Raw genomic sequence first — 18,240 nt, 5'->3', positions numbered from 1 at the left:
TTCCCACCCCCTTCCCTCTCCAGGCCATATGGAACTATTTCACCTGCATCTACTTCTTGAACATCGATCCCCATTTTACTGTTGACTTTCTATGAGAGACTGAGGAGTGCAAAAGAACCCTGAGGTCCCATGCATTTCAAGCACTTCACCTCCCCATGAAAAGAGCTGAGGCATTCTGTTAAGACTGAGGGTAACCTTGAGGATGGTTTTTTTTTTTAGGGAAAAAAACCTCTTTCCAAATAACATCATCTTCCTTCCAGGCTTCTTTTTCTAGGTCTTAGGGCTCTGTCCCCCAATTTTATTCCTCACTGCGGTAGCAGTGTTCTGGCTCCAAGTTCCCTGGGTACTATTCTCAGCAGAGCAAGTCCAGGATTTCCTGGTACTGTGTCTGTTGTTTGTTTTGGCTTTCTATCTGTCATACAGTATCTATGAGCCTAATGTATCCCCATCTATAATATGGCTAATTTCATATCTATTCTTCCACTCCACCCCACTTCACTTCCTGCATTATTGATGGGCTGCGCACTTTAGAAAAATCAATTAGAATAGGGTGTGGAGAGTTAAAAGAGAAAAGAGGCCTTTAAAAGTCTCCTGGTTTTTGCTATTTTGAATAGGCGCACATAAAGCCTTCTCTTCATAAGTCCAGCCAGGGGCTAGCCTGGCTGTGATTGGCCAGGACTGAGAAAATGTGGTTAAGGTGCAAATATAAGCAAATACGAGCCATTGTCAGGTCAGCTATCCTGAGTAAAGAGCAAAGATCTGGTACCATCCCTCTTCTGTGGCTCTGGATAAGTTTGGTCCTTACTAGCTGCCTGCCTCCTACTTACAGGGAGACTGAGGAGTGTAGTGGAGAAAAGACCAGGTAAGGTTGATTTGGTTTATGGGTGAATATCATTCTTGAATTCAGAGGGAACGATCCTGTACAATTCTGGAAGATTTAAATTACTTTTCTTGGCTTTAGTTTTTAAAAGATTATTCTTTGGGGTAAAGAATAAACTATTGGGGGGGGGAAGTTCTGGTGAACATGGGCAGGATTGAGAGGATTCTGTGGATCCTCCAGCTCTCTGTTGGAGAAAGATGGGGTGGGTGAAGTAATGGGAGGAGACACCCACAATCCATTTTGAGGTGCAAAGGGTATTCCCTCCAGCCTAGGGCAATGATTTCTAATGCTGCACTTGTAATCACCTGGGTGTCTACAGATGGTTCAAACCAAAATGAAATCAGATTAAAAAATGATTATGTATGTACTAAACAACTTGAGTTAGGAAGGTACCTGGTTGTGGGGTTGGGTGGGGTGCACAGAAATCATGGGCTTCAAGAATTCTGTGTTTTAAATTGAATTGTATTTTTGATGCAGTTTCTTCTTCAAATTTTTCCCTGCAGATGAGTGGAGGAGAGGGTTAGGGAGCAATCAGCAATAGCAGTAGTTATTGGAGGTAAAAACTGGCAAATGTATGTGGCCAAAAGGAATAAATCAGGAGTTTGAAAATACTCCTTTCAAAAAACTTGATTCTGCTTTGACTTCAGGAACCTATATTCCTAATTAAACAATTCCTGTTAGTTTGGTTTTTATAAAGGTGCCATTTTTGTATCTCCTCACAGGGCTACAGGTTTTCTGGCCCCAAAGCGAGTTATACAGTAATCTGCCTTTGGCAACTGGGGCTGAAGGTAAAAGCGGTTAGTTTGGGGGCAGGACAGAACACCACCTACTCTGGACCAATTATTTTTCCAACTCCTTCCCCAGGTTCCTTCATAGAAGGTGTGCCTTCTCTGGGGCCACCAGGGTTCTGACCTTTAAATTTGCCATCTGAAAGGGAAGGATGGCTTCAAATGGAAATAGGATCTATTCTCAGTTGAATATGTTGCTCTTGCTTCATTTTTAATTTGCTAATGAATTGGTTCTGTTACTTTGGGAACTAGAAAAAAATGATGAGAAAAATTAAGCTTCTTCAGTGCTTCCCTTCCTTGTCTGTCTCCCCACTCTTTAATGTTGGGGGTAGGGTAAGGGGCAGAGCACCAAAGGGGAGAGAAAATTCTCCATATCCACTAGATACAGAGCATTAGGTCCAGGGTAAATTCCGTGCAAGGTAGGGCAGGGCAAGTTGCCCAGTGACTCCTTTGCTTCTGTCTGCTTTTCATCACCATCCATCCTCTGACCCAAAGCAAAAGCAGAGAATAGAGCTCTCTATTTGGAAGGTGTGCTCTTTCTCAAAGGCTTTCCTAGAATGGTGCTGGTTCTCCAAATCTGGCTTTATAGATGAATGATAAAGAAAAAGATCTAATTAGATTTTCTCATGATATCCTACCCCATTACCAATTGTAATTCCTACAATTCCTGTAGGGCTGCTTTTCTTTTAGTGTGTATCTGCATTTATTTATAAACTCCATCATCCTATTCCTTTACTGTTTGTGGGTGAGAAGGAATTTTCTCCTATTTCTGTCAACTGTAAAATGTTAGATTATAAGCCTAAGTGCCAAATCCATATTTCTAAATTATGTAAAAATACAAAATTAGAGATAGGTGCCTAATAAAATATTAAACAAATGCATATAACAAAGATACTATATGGCCTACAGGGACTTCCCTTCACCCCAGGGCCAAATAGCTGGCTGGAGCCAACCCTTCCCCAAGAAACATGATGGAGTCAGTCATCCTGGCATCCTGCGCACCTCATCCCTACCACCTAAGTAGATGGGGCTGAATTTACACCACGTTCTGGAGACTAGACCACACCCCACACTTAACTGTGCCTTGCACCTGGGGCCTTTTGTCCTTTGCCCAGCCCTGCTGCTCTGTTCCTTTTCATTCATGGGGCACCAGGGAATCTTCCTATGACTACAGCAGGCGTACATGGCTTTTGTTTGTTTTTTTTAAAAAATGCAGCAAAAGGAGGAGTCAGAGAAATAACAATAACTGCCATTTCTTTACACAGCATTATATAGTTTACAAAGTGCTCTCTCTTCACAACCAACTCATAATAGGAAGTACAAGTGTTATCATCTTTGTTTTGCTGATGAGGAAACCTGGGCTCACACACTGACCCACAGCCCCACTGCCTCTATAGTATGTGATAGGTTTCCTGATGTCTTCAGGCCCTGCACCGTTCCAGTGCACCCCACTGACTCTGAACAGAGGAGTAGGGAAGATGAGCAATTCAAGGCATGGCATAGAGCAAAGAACTGTTTTGAACTTGATTTCTGGATAGCATCTGAAACAATCTTTTGGTGCCCCCATTGAATTCAGACAAGACTTTAAAGGGAAAAGAGGTAAGAAAAAGAACAGAAATGGAAGGCAAGATTCCTGAGTTCAACCTAGATCTGTAACCAATTCATTGTGAGGCTTTGGACAAGTCGCTTCTTCATCAGAAACAACCATGGACTTCCAGTCAAAAGAGACCTCTATTCAAATCACAACTTAGACACTTGGGAGCTGTGTGACCATGGTCTATTCACTTAATTTTTTGAGCCTTAGTTTCCTCATCTGTAAAATAGGGATAATAATTCTTGTAGTAACCTACATCACAGGATTGTCATAAGGATTAAATGAGACAGTATCCATTAAGTATTTTGTCAATATTAAGTCATGACATAAATGTCATGCTGTTACTGTTTTCTTCATCTGTGCAGTAGTTAGGAATGCCTCACAAGGATATGGAAGAATGAACTGTGGTTGGGAAGATACTAAGGATGTTTCAGAAGAAAAGTACTGCATAAATGCTCAGTGTTGGGATGTCTCATTACACTTTTTCCTCAGTTACATTTTAGTTTAGTCCTGAGAAGAAAAACACCATGTCTCTGAGTGGTGCCTTCAGGGCAGTGAGCAATGACCCAGGAGTGATCACTTGGAGAATAGAGGTAAGCTGGGCTTCCATGGTGAAAGACACAAATTCTCAGCCTCCATCCTACCTACCAATTCCCATAAGCCAAGGTGCATCTTCAAGACAGGGCCTGCCTGTGGCATTGAACCATCATTAGGCTCTCTTGAACGTTGGTGTCAGGCAGAAACTTTGGTCTACTTTGGAAAGCTTCTTGACTTCTTATCTCTGGTTTGGAAGGGTAGTAAAAGACAGGAGCAAAGTGAATGAACTATACTTGGCTATCCCTGACTGCCCCTGGCACCTAAGGGCAGTAGATAAAGGCATATTTCATATGCTGAACACCAGCAACTGAGATAGTAAGAATGATCTTTATTCTACGTTCAACTTGGAGAATGTATTTTTAATGAAGGCCCATAAGGCCTTCATACTCACCTTGTCATAGCAATAACAAGACTTCCCATAGTAGGCTTCCTTCACTAATTGAAATAGAGTGCCCCATTTCCTCTGAGGAGTCAGGGTGCTGCTTTGTTCTCAGACCTAAAGGCCTCACCTCAGGAGCCAACATTCTGTAAAAGACTTTCTAGCCCCCAGAGGCATGATGAAGGTGGGGCGATAAGTTCGAGTGTTAACATCTGGGGAAGGACAGGGGAACGCTTCCTGCTTAGGGAGGCAGGACACTTCCTCTGCCAAGCACTCCTGAGATTGTTGTCCCCATTCCTTGCTCTTTACAGCTCTGCCTCCAACCCTGACCACGGGGAATTGGAAGGGTGGTGGTAAGGTAGCCCTGGCAGCAAGGTCAGTGGTAGCCATGGGTGGGGGAATAGAAGAAGACTCCTTTCACACAACTGCACCAATGGTCAGGTCTCTTCTGGAATCTGCTCGCCTTTCCTCCAACCCCCACAGAGGCACTGGGTGGATCCCCACCGACTGAATTTGCCCCAGGTTGTGGGATCAGTTACCATTCTACCTATTTTCTTTCTGTCATCACTGAGAGAACATGAATCGAAAAGCCTGGGGATTGTCATCTGACTGGGCATTGGGGTTGGCCTGGAGCTGTCCCCTTTAATTTTGAGTTCCAACTAAGGCTAGCAATATGATACCAATTATACATGAGAAGTCATGCAAAACATGGCTGTCCCCTTTTAGCAGAATCGGCTTGTTCCCAAGGGGCAAAACTTGAAGTGAAATTCCCAAGTGCTAATCTCTTACCTTGTGGCTGGCAGGGGACTCCTACTTATCCTGGTTTAGCAGCAACATAAGGGAGCCGCACATGTATGGCAAAATTGTTTGGGGGCTGCGGGGGACTAGCTCTTCCCTCTCCCCAAATCTGGCCAAGTCTCAGCCCCAGGAACTGGCCTCAGGGCTATGCTTCCCAGGCATAAGTAATGGCCACACTATGATGCGAACAGTTCAGGATCTTTATTATACCTACTCTTCTGTTGAGAGGCAGTGCGGCCTATTGAATAGAGAGCCAGCCTTGGAGTCAGGAAGATCAGGGTTGAAGCCCTTCCTCAGCCCCCACATTGGGCAAATTAACATGGGCAAATTACTTCACCTCTCAGGGCTACAGACAACTCTATCTGCAAGGGTGGAGAGTTTTCCTGTCCGTTCCTTTACCAATGAAATCACAGGTCTGGATCAGAACAGTACATTGGTCGTGCTCCCTGACAGGGCTGGGGTGGAGCATCACCCCCAGAATAAATGAGGAATTGACTAGGTCCATACCCCTCGCCATTGTTCTAGGTATTTCTTGGGTTGGGAAAAGCAAAGATGGGAGAAAGATGAGCGACTGGGTAGAAGGAATGCAGACTGGCATGTGCCCCTCACTCACTTTTTTGTCCTTCCAGAAAATGGAACTAGTGCTGGTGCCACTGAGCCTTCATGGCAATTTCTACGAGGGAGACTGTTATGTGGTTCTCTCGGTGAGCAGACCCTAGCCCCTAATTCCCTAGCCTCGGTCTCTTTCCCTGGTCATCTACCCTCAGGAGCCATGGAGACACCTGCTGGTGGTGGAGGATAATGGCCCATAGGAACCCTGGGACAAGCCAATATCTTCCGAACATCTATATACAAATGCATTTTGCAGTGTTCTGGGTTTACAAAGATCAAAGATTAGTTCCTACTCTCAAAGATCTTATAAAAGAAATACACAAAGCAATAATAATACAAGGTATAATATGCTAAATTCATAAGAGAGCTTAAGGGAGATTCAAAAAGGGTGAGATTACCTAACTTGGGGGATAGTGGGGCAGACAATATGAGAGGGCTTTATGAAGAAGGTGTCATCTGCATGGAACCTTGAAGGAAGGGAAAGAATTCCACAGGCAGAGACCATTCCTGGCATGGAAGCCAACCTGAGTAAAGACACTGGCAAGAAAGGACAGGATAAGATCAAAGAATGCTAAGTAGTCAAATCTGGCTCAGATGCAGACTGCAGAAGGGAAATAGGCTGAAGAGGTAATTTGGAGACAAATTGTGTAAGGTCTTGCATGCCAGGCTAAGGGGCTTGTATTCTGGTGGCTAAGCAATGGGGAGACACCAAAGCATTTTGAGCAGAGGAGGGCCAAACCTACATATTACATGTAGAATCTCACTGTAGCAGTCCTGTGAGAGGATGAATTAGTGAGGAGAGTACCTAAAGACAGGAAAATCAGTTGTGGAATTATTACAATAGCCTTCCAAGGATGTAATGAGGTCCTACAATAGAATAGTATCAGTGGAGGTAGAAAGAAGGACAAAGGCTGTAAAAAAAATGGGCAAAACTTAGCAACTGATTCCAATGTGGAAGGAGAAGAAGAGTTACAGAGCAGCCTATATGGAAGAAGGAAAAATTAAAGATAATTCTGAATTTTTCATCCTGAATGGAAGAATGGGAAAGTTATGGTGCCAGTAAAAGAGTGGGAAGTTAGGAGGAGCAGGTTTGGGGGCAGGCATGGGTAAGAGGAGGCAGGGGAGATTAACTCCATTCGAGGTTCAGGTAGGACAACTAGCTGGTAGTGTCCAGCTGGGAGTTAGAAATGCAGCACTGCAGCCCCAGGGAGTGGTCAGGGTCGGAGGTGATCCCTGAAGTCAGGAATAGAGGAGGTCAGCAAGAGAGAATGATCTATCCCTCTAGAGCTCCCAGACTTTAGAAATCCGAGGTGAGTCCTCAAAATTGACTTTTCATATTCAGTTCAAAGGCTAAGGAATGGCAGAGCTGGAGTGGAGAATTAATCTCATTAACCCAAGAAAGGTCCCTCGGTCTGATGTTAGTCAACAATGATCAGGCCAACCACTGTTTACATAGTCCTTCCCCAGATACCCTGGAGGGATACAAAAGGCCCAGGTCCTAGCTTCAAAATGACTTCAGTTGAAAAATGACAGTACAAAAGCAGTTTTAAGCTTGATCTTCCCTGTATATGGCCATGAAGTTAAACTGAAGAAAAAGGCCAAGGGCAGCTAGGTGGCACAGTGGGTAGAGCACCAGCCCTGAAGTCAGGAGGACCTGAGTTCAAATCTGGCCTCAGACCAAATACTTAACACTTACTAGCTGTGTGACCCTGGGCAAGTCACTTAACCCCAATTGCCTGAAAGCAAAAAAAAGAAAAAAGAAAAGAAAAAGGCCAAGCAACACACAGGTGCAAGTTAACAGTGCAAATTGTGTACTTAAGTACTTGAGAGTACCATAATGGAGGAATGAGATTGGGTAGTATCAACTCTAGTAAAAATATAGGCTTCTAGAGAACAGAAACTAATCTTCGTATCCTCAGTGCCTAGCACAGTGCCTTGCATAGCATGTTTTAATAAATACTTGTTGAATGAAATGGAGGGAGCTGTTAAAATTCTGAAGGTACCTCCTTTATTTTGGCTTCTCTTTGTTGTCGATTTTCTCACTTATCTTGAGGGACACCAAAATTACTTTTTCCAAATGTGGGACTAGATTTGGGCCACCAGGATTTGAACAGAATAACTAGATGCGTTATAGATTTCTACTGGGATCAATTGACTCTGCTCAGGGACAGTAATCCAGCCCCTACCCCACCCCCAATCTGCCACACTTCTGTCAGAGCAGAAAAAATGAGCTGTTCCCTAATTCCACAATCTCTTTGGGCATCCGTCAGACCCGGAAATCTGGAAGTCTCTTGTGCCAGGATATCCACTACTGGATTGGAAAGGACTCTACCCAGGACGAGCAGAGCTGTGCTGCCATCTATACGACTCAGTTAGACGACTATCTGGGTGGTAGCCCAGTGCAACATCGGGAGGTTCAATATCATGAATCAGAGACTTTCCGAGGCTACTTCAAACAGGGGATCATGTGAGTAGAAATCTGAACTGGACTGTTCTTGGACTCATCCTCTCCCTAACTGGGCATTTAATATGAACAAAGCACAACACTATGATGGAGACAATACAGTGCTTGGAAAAGGAAAGAGAGAGTAAGTAAAGAGTCACAATGGCATTTTTAGTAGAACTCATAACAGTTCCTTCCTTTCCCCAAATGATAAAGCTTCTAGGGTATCCATTACAGCAATGATAACTGAAGAAAAGGCAGCTTGGTTTTCAGTGCTGATGGACTGGATAAAATGTGGAAGTTAATCAAAGAAAGCTTTCTGGAGGAGGTGGGCCATGAGTGGGTGGGAAATTCACTCTTTTCCTAGTAGGGCAGTGATGCCAGGGGAGATTTGAAGGCCTGACATGACAACCAGAGGAAAAGGCCTCAGATACTAGCTGTGTGACCCTGGGCAAGTTGATTAATCCCGATTGCAAAAACAAAACAAAACAAAAACACCATAGGAAAGATAACTATTCTTTTGTCTATCCCTCAGCTACAAGAAGGGAGGTGTGGCCTCTGGGATGAAGCATGTGGAGACCAACACCTATGATGTGAAGCGTCTACTGCATGTGAAAGGGAAAAGGCATATAACTGCTACTGAAGTAAGTTTTCCAGAAAGTGAACTCCCTGAGGGGCTCGATTAGCATTACCTAGCCAGGAGTTCTTAACCTGAAGTCTGTGAACTTGTTTTTAAAAAAAAAAATTTTTTTTGATAACCGTGTTTCAATATAACTGGTTTCCTTTGTCATCTTTGCATCTTGTTTTATTGATTTAAAAACACAATTTTGAGAAGGGGATCCATAAGCTTCACTAGACTGCCAAAGGGATCCAGGACACAAAAAGGGATACAACTAAGCTGACTGGCTCCCATCCCTTCTGCTTATTCTAAGGAAGGTTGAGATCTGTTCATAGTGTTTTAACAGGGCTACCCTGAGCAGTCTCTATCTCTATCCTGTAGGTAGACCTGAGCTGGGACAATTTTAACCTGGGTGATGTCTTCCTGCTGGACCTTGGAAGAGTCATCATCCAGTGGAATGGCCCAGAAAGCAACACTAGAGAACGGCTGAAGGTACTGTTGCTACTGTTCACCGGAGGTCTCTCTTTTCCTTGGAGCCCCCAGGGTGTGGCTTAGGATCTTTCAGACATGGTTTCTGGCTTTCTCTGTAATTAGTATCGTTATGATTATTACTGTTGCTTATTATTTCTACATGCCAGTCTTCTCTGAGATTTAAATGGGACCCCTACTTCTTTTTTTGGTAGGGTCTGGCCTGCAGACAGTAAATTCCACAACAGATATTTATTAAACCTACCATGTGAAAGGCACTATGCTAGGCACTGGACTTACACAGGCAAAAACAAGAGTCCTGAGTGAAGGGAGCTTAACTGGAGGGGGTACATGTTGTAAGATGTAGACAAGAAAAACCGAGCTAGCCAGCACTGTTAACTGGAAGGAATGGGAGAGGTTTCCATTGAGTAGATGGTATATGAGTGGCCCTTGAAGGAAGATAAAGATTCTAAGAGGCAGAGATGAGGAGGGAGTTCATTCTAGGCACGAGGTATGTTTTTTTGTAAAAAGATTAGAGGTGAGAGGTGGAATATCAGGTCCGGTGAATAGTCTTATTTGGCTGAAAGTTCACAAAGGAGAGTAATGTGAAATGCAGCTGAAAAGGTAGAGTGGAAGCAGATTATGGAGTCTGTATTTTATCCTAGGGGCTTTGAGCAGGGAAATGACATGGTCAGACCTGGACCTTAGGAAGATTAATGTAACAGCTGTATGGAGGGAGGATGGATTAGAGAGAGGATACTGGAAGCAGAGAACCTAATTAGGAAGTGGCCCAGAAAAGAGATAATGAGGGCCTGAATTAGGGTGGCAAATGTGTGAAAGGAGAGAAGAGGGCAGATTTTATGGAGGCAGAATTGAAAAAAAAAACTAGTAACTGACTGGGTATGCAGAGGGGAAAGTCACAAATCACTAAGCTTTTGAATTCAAATCACTAGGGAGATGATGGTACCCCCACAACAGAGAGAGGTTAGTTTGGAGGGAGGATTTTTCTGGGAAGATGAGTTAATGGAAGGGCATTACTTCCAGTCCAAGGAATTAATGACTCATTCTCAAGACCTTTTAAGATACTAAAAATTCCTGTCTCCTGGATCCGAGGCTTGCTTCTTCAACAATACTCAAGCTCCTGTGGTAAGGCAGGCATACTGAATTTTTTCATTGGACTCCCTTATGGTAGGCAATGCTCCTAGCAAAGGATATTCGGGATCGAGAGCGTGGGGGCCGTGCTGAAATTGGTGTAATTGAGGGAGACAATGAGGCAGCCAGTTCAAACCTGATGAAAGTCCTTCAGGACACACTAGGAGAACGCTCCATGATCAAGCCTGCAACCTCTGATGAGCTCTTAGATCAAGAGCAGAAATCAAATATCACATTGTATCAGTAAGTGGCCATTTCCTACTCCTGATTGGAAACTAAGGAATCCTCTCATAAATCTAGATACTTTGGATTATCTCTGTATTGGGTTCTGAGATTTATAGCTTTCTTCTGATCCCTCTTCAATTCAAGTATCTATAATAAACATAAGTACCAAAGTTCCTCCACTCAAACATCTTACCTCTTATGTTTGTGTTAATGTTCTGGCATGCTGCTTCATGCTCATTCTTTGAGTTGTAAAGGTGATAGTAGAGATGCTATTACTACTACAGCACCATGAGCTAGAGACACTCAATGTCCCTGAGGCTCTGGAAGGGTCAAGATTTGGGAGAGAAAGATGTAGAATCCTCAGAATAAAGGGAACATTAAAAAAAAAGGATTGCCATGAAACATGCACTCCCACAGCACTGGGAGCAATAATACAAATCCTACAAAGAAACTGTCCACCAAAGGAAAGACAGAAAAGCAACATTTAGGCAGTGAGATTCTGCTGAGGAAAGAGAACCCAAATCAACCCACGTTTCCCCCTTCTCTAGTGTCTCTGATTCAAGTGGGCAGCTGACAGTTACAGAAGTATCTACAAGGCCCTTGGTCCAAGATTTACTGAATCATGATGTAAGTATAACACAGACTCAGACTGGAATAACCTAAGAGTAAGGCTCCTGTACTGTCTCCACGAGTGGTAATATATCATTCATCCATTGGAATGTTTCAGGATTGCTACATCTTGGACCATGGCAGAAGCAAGATTTATGTCTGGAAAGGAAGGGGAGCCACCAAGATTGAGAAGCAGACTGCTATGTCCAAAGCTCTGGTGGGTGCAATTCATACACAAAGCTGGCTGGATGATTTTGTGCATTGGAGAGAAAGCTAGATTTGCAGTCAGATGTACTTGGGTTCCTCAGACACTTAACCTGTAATCTTGGGCAAGTCAAGCTATCTGGGCCTGCTTCTTCATCAGTAAAAATGATAGGCTTTGCCTAGGTGACCTCTCAGGTTCCTTCTTGCATTAAATCTATGATAATATGATCTAGGTACCAGGTACAATGTTAGGTGTTGGGGATACAAAACCTAAATCAAAACATGTCCTGCCCTCAAAAAGTTTACATTCTAACAGAGGAATGATATTGACTTAGTGAGTAAATTATACTACCAACTGTGTGCAGAGAACCGTCTTACACACTATAGGATGAATGTCAGGACAAAGGGAGAGAGATGTAAAAAATCAGCAAGGATATGGTCCTAGAGCCCAAGGAGATTATGCTTCATTTGAGGAGAGAGGACACAAGTAGATGCAACTTTTGAGAAACACAAAGTAATAAATGATCAAATTGATAGAGTACAAAGTCAGCAAATTACAGAAATGCTGAGACATGGGGTAAAGAAGTTTGCTCACCATAAGCACAAAAAAATATTATGACAGCCTAACAGAAAGATGCCAAAATGTTTTCAATGAATGCATCCTGAGGGTAGGCAATTCAGTCTCCAGTTAGAAGTGAGTCAGCAAAATTATTTTAAAAGGGTTGGATTTAGGAGGGCAGAGGGCACATACAGGAGGAAATTTGGCATATGTTAAAATAAAAGGTATCAATAAAATTTTATTTTTTAAAAAAGTGACTCAGCATGAGTTTGACTTCAGGAGGAGAGCTGTCTTAGCACCTGGAACCAAAGGGGTGAGTCACCAAGCAGGCAAACAAATCCAGTAATGACTAATCCATTTCTCTTGGGGCTATAGGGCTTCATTAAGATGAAGGGTTATCCAAGCAGCACCAACGTGGAGACCGTCAGTGATGGAGCCGAGTCTGCCATGTTCAAGCAGCTGTTCCAGAAGTGGACAGTAAAGGACCAGACCTTAGGCTTAGGAAAAACCTTCAGCATGAGTAAAATTGGTGAGATTACCTCCCTAAATCTTTAGCAGTGACAGGAATTTCCAAAGGGCACTACTGTTTCTATTGTTCCATGTTTGTTCCTAACTGTGTGTCTCCCTTATTTGACTTCTCCTGAAATCTTCTCTACAGCCAAAGTCATTCAGGATAAGTTTGATGTGACTCTGCTTCACACAAAGCCAGATGTGGCAGCCCGAGAAAGAATGGTTGATGATGGGAATGGAAACGTTGAGGTAAGACAAGCAACTCAGAACTGAAGGAAGGTAGCAAGCGTACTCACCGTACACTTAAAATGGAATGTAGGTTCTGCTTCTCGTCCCCCTGTACTCCCCCACCCCAACCCCCCACTTTCAACTCTGGGATCTTAGGCATACCCCTCAAGAAACAGCAAAATCTGCAAGGTGGTGATTTCCCCCCCCATAGTTTCTCTAGGTGATTCGAGGTAGGCTGCCAAATGTGTCGTTAGCATCCTCCCTTGCAAAATAATCCAAATAATTGATGTAAAGAGCTCTAAAGCCATTATCTGATGCACCTGATAGCGCCGCACCTAAGAGAGGAATGGTACTAAGGATGCTATGTGTCTTTTGAATGATCATTATGTTCTCAACTGGCCCTCTGCCTGGATCTCTTTTTACTGTGGCCTAATTTCCTTCAGCTGTCCTAATTTATACAGCTGGCTCCAATCTAACAACACAATCCCTATGTGACTTATGCATCTCACTCCTTTGTCTAGGTCTGGAGAATAGAAAATCTGGAACTAGTCCCAGTTGAGCGTCAGTGGTATGGCTTCTTCTATGGGGGAGACTGCTACCTGGTTCTCTATACATATCAAGTGAACAACAAGCCACGTTGCATCCTGTACATCTGGCAGGTAAGTCTACAAGATAACCTTCCGTCTGGAATCCAAATGTTTCATTTGCTGTCTTTTGCTCCCACAACGTATCTGTCCTCTCTTCTCTCTATGGTAGGGTCGGCACGCTTCCAGGGATGAGCTGGCAGCTTCAGCTTACCAAGCCGTGGAGCTAGACAGACAGTTTGGGGGCGCGCCGGTGCAGGTGTTGGTCAGCATGGGGAAAGAACCACGCCACTTTATGGCCATCTTCAAAGGAAAGCTTGTCATTTTTGAGGTGAGGTTTCCTTTTCCCCTTTCCTCCCTAAGAAAAATTACTCTGTGAGTTGGTATGCTAAAAACAAAACTGGAGTTTCTATGAATGAGCTATAAGAATTATGAGTCACTGACACTGAGGAAGGGAGAAATAGACTTATCAATCCATTTTGCGTACCCTTGCCAGATAAATCTAACACTGAATCTGACGCTTTCCTCATGTCACTCCTTTACTAATGAGCCTACGAAGGCTTCGAGTTCAAACTCCTCTACCTAGCTTTGGAGGCCCACCATAATTAGGCCCATCCTACCTTTCCAAACTGTTTCACACTCTTCTCCACATGCACCTCTCAATCCTCAGACTGGTCTCCTCATACTTCCTCCCTACCCACACTCTTGCCCACCATGTGCTGGGCTTAGTCTTACCTCCTGGAGTGCTTTTCCCTCCTTGCTAACAAATTTTAACCATCTTTCTCTACCATGACAATTTTCCCAACTGCTCCAATGCATAATTTCTCCTTTATCTAAACACCTTTTGCATGTATAGTCATTGCCTCTCAGTTTAACACGTCATTCCTCGTATCACATTAGTCCTGTCTTTCCAACTAGTTTCTTGGCTCCTTGAAATCAAAGAATCCCCTTTTCCTCTCTGAACTTGCCATTGGTGATTTCATCCATTCTCATGATTTAATGATCACTTCTTTGAAAATGACTAATAAATCTTTATCCCCAGCCCCAACCTTTCACCTAAGCCCTAATGCTACATTTCCAGTTGCCTACTAGATATCTCCACCTTTTTGCCCCATTGGTACCTCAGACTTACAACATTCGGATCTGAATTCATTGTCTTCCACCCGCTCTTCCAACTTTCTCACAGCATCTGCTGATAGATTTAGTAAAAGTTCCATTCTTGACAGGAAGAATCAGCAAGCAGACAGCCGACAAACTTTTTTTTTTTATTTATCAGTACCTCACAGCTACTATCTAGTCAGTCAACAAGTATCTATTAAGCACTTACTATACACCAGGCACTTTGCTAATTGCTGGGAATATAAGTACTAGCAAATACTAGCAGTCCCTGCCCTCAAGGAGTTTCCCTTCCACTGGGAGAAGATGATACACAAAAGGGAATTGAAAAGGTGGTGAGGTAGGGATGTTCTCCACTTGGAGCAAGGTAAAGAAGATGCGTTATCTGTGCACCTGGAGAGGAATGAAGACATCTTTGGCTGGGCCGCTTCCTTAAGTTGGGCAGTGGACAGAGCACCAAGCCTGGAGTCAGGAAGAATCATCTTACTGAGTTCAAGTTTGGCCTCAGATACTTACTAGCTGTGGCACTGGGCAAGTCACTTAACTGTTAGCCTCAGTTTCCTCATCTGTAAAACAAGCTGGAGAAGGAAATGGCAAACCACTCTAGTATCTTTGCCGAGAAACCTCAAAATGGGGTCACAAACAGTCTGAAATGGCTTCTTAAGTTGGAGGTTCTGGGAGGAACAAGTGAGGCCTCGGGGTTAAAGAGTACTTCTAGGTGGATCAAATTAGGTAATTGTTGTAAAGCTCTTAGCATAATGCCTAGTACATAGTAAGCTATTGTAAATGTTAGCTATGATAATTATTATTAATATGAGAAATACTGGAGAGGAGACAAAGGACTATGAAGTACAGGAAGGGGGACTGAGTTTCTCCCCTAGATACTCAAGAGAAGAAAAACAAAATTTGGGGCACAAACGGAGGGATCTGTCCTTCTAAATTTTTGCATTCTAAGCAGGGTCCCATGGTCTGCCTATTAAAGGTATCTTTGGACTAAAGCAACACTATGGCAACCTGTACTTTTATTGTATTGCCTTTTGCAGAGAAGCCTGGAGGGAGGAATGACTGAAGGTGGAAAACCAAAGTCGGCCTCCAAAGTTTCAATTCCATCTTCCAGGGTCCTAATCCAAGCCTTCTTTGGGGCTTCCTTCCCCACCCACCAAAGAACAGGGAATCCCCTGTCACTGAGGCCATGTGCAAAGCCCATCTCAATAAGCCTTCAACTAAAGCAGGAGGAATGGGAGAGGGGAGAAGGAAAAGGCATAAAAAGAGATGGAGGAAGAGGGGAGAGGGAAGAAAAAAAGAGACAGAAGATATTTAATGATGGAGAAAGGAGGGATAGAGTCCATTAACCCTCTTGGCAAAAGACCACCACTTTATCTGATGGGAAGAAACCTCATTCATGGTACCGATTGCTGAAGTCTGTTTTGATAGGACAGTTGGATATAACAGTCAATGCTGAAAACAATAGTCCCATTTATTTGATGCATTTAATGGAAGGCCACGTGGTTTAACTGGATATAACCAAGGAAGCATAGAAGAGGAAGCTGTGGCGACAAGGGAAGAACACTAAGAACTATGTGCTCTCCCTCCCCCAAATTGGGATAGCAACCAGCATATCTAAACAATGGCAGTCTGCCAGTCCCCGGCACAATGTCACCATCATTCACACATTCATTCAGACTAGGACTGGGTTGGGCAGGGAAGGGATTCATCAAAGAATATTACTAGGGAGCTGTCAGGTCAACCTTCAGGCAATGATAGGAAGGGGTCCATGAGGACCTTGCAAGGAGTTGGCTCCCAGGACTTGGCACATCATTGTCCCAAACTCACACTGGGCCTTCTGGGTCCATTTCCACTCCATGTACCTTGGTGCCACTTAAAAAAGCTAAAGAGGTATCTTTATAGGCAAAGACGGAAGCCCACTCAGATTTAATTGGCTTCTTAACCTCTAATGTCTTAGGTATGTGTATTTGTCAGGAGGATGGGAATCTGGAGGATTCTAGGCATAGAAAATTACAGATACAGGAGTTCCAGAAGGGCAAGGAAGAAAGATATGTCCAGGGCAGAAACAGCCTGTAGATGGAGAAAGATTCATCATCTTTCCCCCTCACCCTACCAAAATAATAACAACAATAACAGAAACAAAAACCAAAAAAAAGTTTTTTTCCAACCTTCATAATATGTAGGTATCATATAGCTTTGATGTAATCGCATCAATTTCAGTTGTTACCATTATCTAAGGGACAAAATACAAGCCATTTCCTAATCTAGCCCCAGCCTACCTTTTCCAATCTTATTTTACATTCCTTCCTCTCCTCCCCATGCACAGAACTCTGTGTTCTCACCAGTTAGACCCCTAGCTCTTCCTTTATCTTGTCCCTCTGGCCTCTGTGTACTTTTTCAGGACATTTCTCAGGCCTGGAATATCATGTCTATCTCTTTAAATTCTTGTCCTTCAAGATCCGACTCAGATCACATTTTCTTAATAAACAGTTCTTAAATAACATTTATTAGGCACCCACTATGAGCAAAGCACTGAAGATACAAAGGCTAAAATGAAGTTGTCCCTGTCCTAAGAGTTACAATCTCCATGAAACCTTTACCAATGCTTCAGCTGGAAGTGATCTCTCTCCCCAAACTCTTGTCCTCTCCTAAGTGCTTGTAACATTCTAACTTGTATTATAGTTACTTGTGTATGTCTCATCCACCTAGTGGGCTGTAAGCTCCTCTGAGCTAGGCTTTATGCTAGTTTTCATCTTTGAATTCTCCGCACCCAGTAGGCAATATTTAAATATAAATATTTTTATTGCTGTTATGATCAATTATAAATTAGATACTTCATATAATAACTCCCAGTATCCTCACCACTGAAACCTCCACAATGTTATCTCCTCAGAAGATAAGTAAAACAGCATAAAATCGATCATAGTTGAGATGTGCAAACTTACTTGAAGTAGGTTTCCTTGTTAAAAGACATGAAGGTGCTATGTTAATATAATTATTGTGAAATTTTTAATGAGTTTTGCTGCCACTTAAAGTTGTCTTCATTTATATAGCTGTAATAACTGTGTATGGGTTGGTTTGGTTTTTTGTGTGTGTGTGACCATTTTGCCATCACTTCATACTGGTCTTTCCATATTTGCTTTCTTACCAATCATTCCTTATGGCACGGTAATATTCTGCAAATTCATATGCTTTATTTTTAGCCACTTCCCAAGTGTTAGGCCCCATACTTCTGTTTACAACATTTTGCTGTTACTAATAATGTTGCTATGTTTTCATACATAACGGTTTTTTTCTTGTCAGTAACTTTCTATGAGTACAAACAATAGTGGGATCACTTTTCCTGCATCTCCAACGTTAAATTATTCCACTTTTGCCAATTTGATGACTTCGTTTTATATTATTGTTTTTAAGCACTTTTAAAAATAGGTGGTAATAGTTTCTTCTTTTAAAAATTCTGTCACGGGGCGGGGGGGGGGGCAGCTAGGTGGTGCAGTGGATAGAGCACCAGCCCTGAAGTCAGGAGGACCTCTGTTCAAATCTGGCCTCAGACCAAACACTTGACACTTATTAGCTGTGTGACCTTGGGCGAGTCACTTAACCCCAATTGCCTTAAAAAAGAAAATTCTGTCCATAACAGGGTCAAAAGAGAGAATAGAATAAACCAGGGTGGGGGAGAGAGGGGGGTAGGATGAAGGGAAATATAGTTGTTTTTCACAACATGACTACCATGGAAGTGTTTTGCATGACTACACATGTATAACCTGTATCGAGTTGCTTGCCTTCTCAATGAGGGTGGGTGGGGAGGGAAGAAGGGAGAGAATTTGGAACCCAAAGTTTTAAAAACAAATGTAAAAAATTGTTTTCAC

General features: G+C 43.0%; 1 protein-coding gene across 1 annotated transcript in view; it reads left to right on the top strand.

Annotated features, from left to right (window-relative positions):
- Positions 1–3,573: 3,573 nt before the first annotated feature.
- Positions 3,574–18,240, top strand: part of AVIL (advillin) — a 28,268-nt gene continuing 13,601 nt past the window's right edge. The window contains exons 1-12 of the mRNA XM_020990149.2: positions 3,574–3,855; positions 5,666–5,740; positions 7,919–8,115; positions 8,627–8,735; positions 9,092–9,202; positions 10,371–10,573; positions 11,104–11,182; positions 11,283–11,381; positions 12,303–12,456; positions 12,586–12,686; positions 13,187–13,324; positions 13,422–13,580. Of these exons, the coding sequence (XP_020845808.1) occupies positions 3,790–3,855; positions 5,666–5,740; positions 7,919–8,115; positions 8,627–8,735; positions 9,092–9,202; positions 10,371–10,573; positions 11,104–11,182; positions 11,283–11,381; positions 12,303–12,456; positions 12,586–12,686; positions 13,187–13,324; positions 13,422–13,580 (1,491 nt within the window). The 5' untranslated portion in view covers positions 3,574–3,789. The remainder of the gene's footprint in view (positions 3,856–5,665; positions 5,741–7,918; positions 8,116–8,626; positions 8,736–9,091; positions 9,203–10,370; positions 10,574–11,103; positions 11,183–11,282; positions 11,382–12,302; positions 12,457–12,585; positions 12,687–13,186; positions 13,325–13,421; positions 13,581–18,240) is intronic.

The sequence above is a fragment of the Phascolarctos cinereus genome, unplaced genomic scaffold (assembly GCF_003287225.1).
Source record: "Phascolarctos cinereus isolate Bilbo 61053 unplaced genomic scaffold, phaCin_HiC Scaffold_1;HRSCAF=81, whole genome shotgun sequence".
NCBI lineage: Eukaryota > Metazoa > Chordata > Mammalia > Diprotodontia > Phascolarctidae > Phascolarctos > Phascolarctos cinereus.
This window is presented reverse-complemented; position numbering and strand designations above follow the sequence as displayed.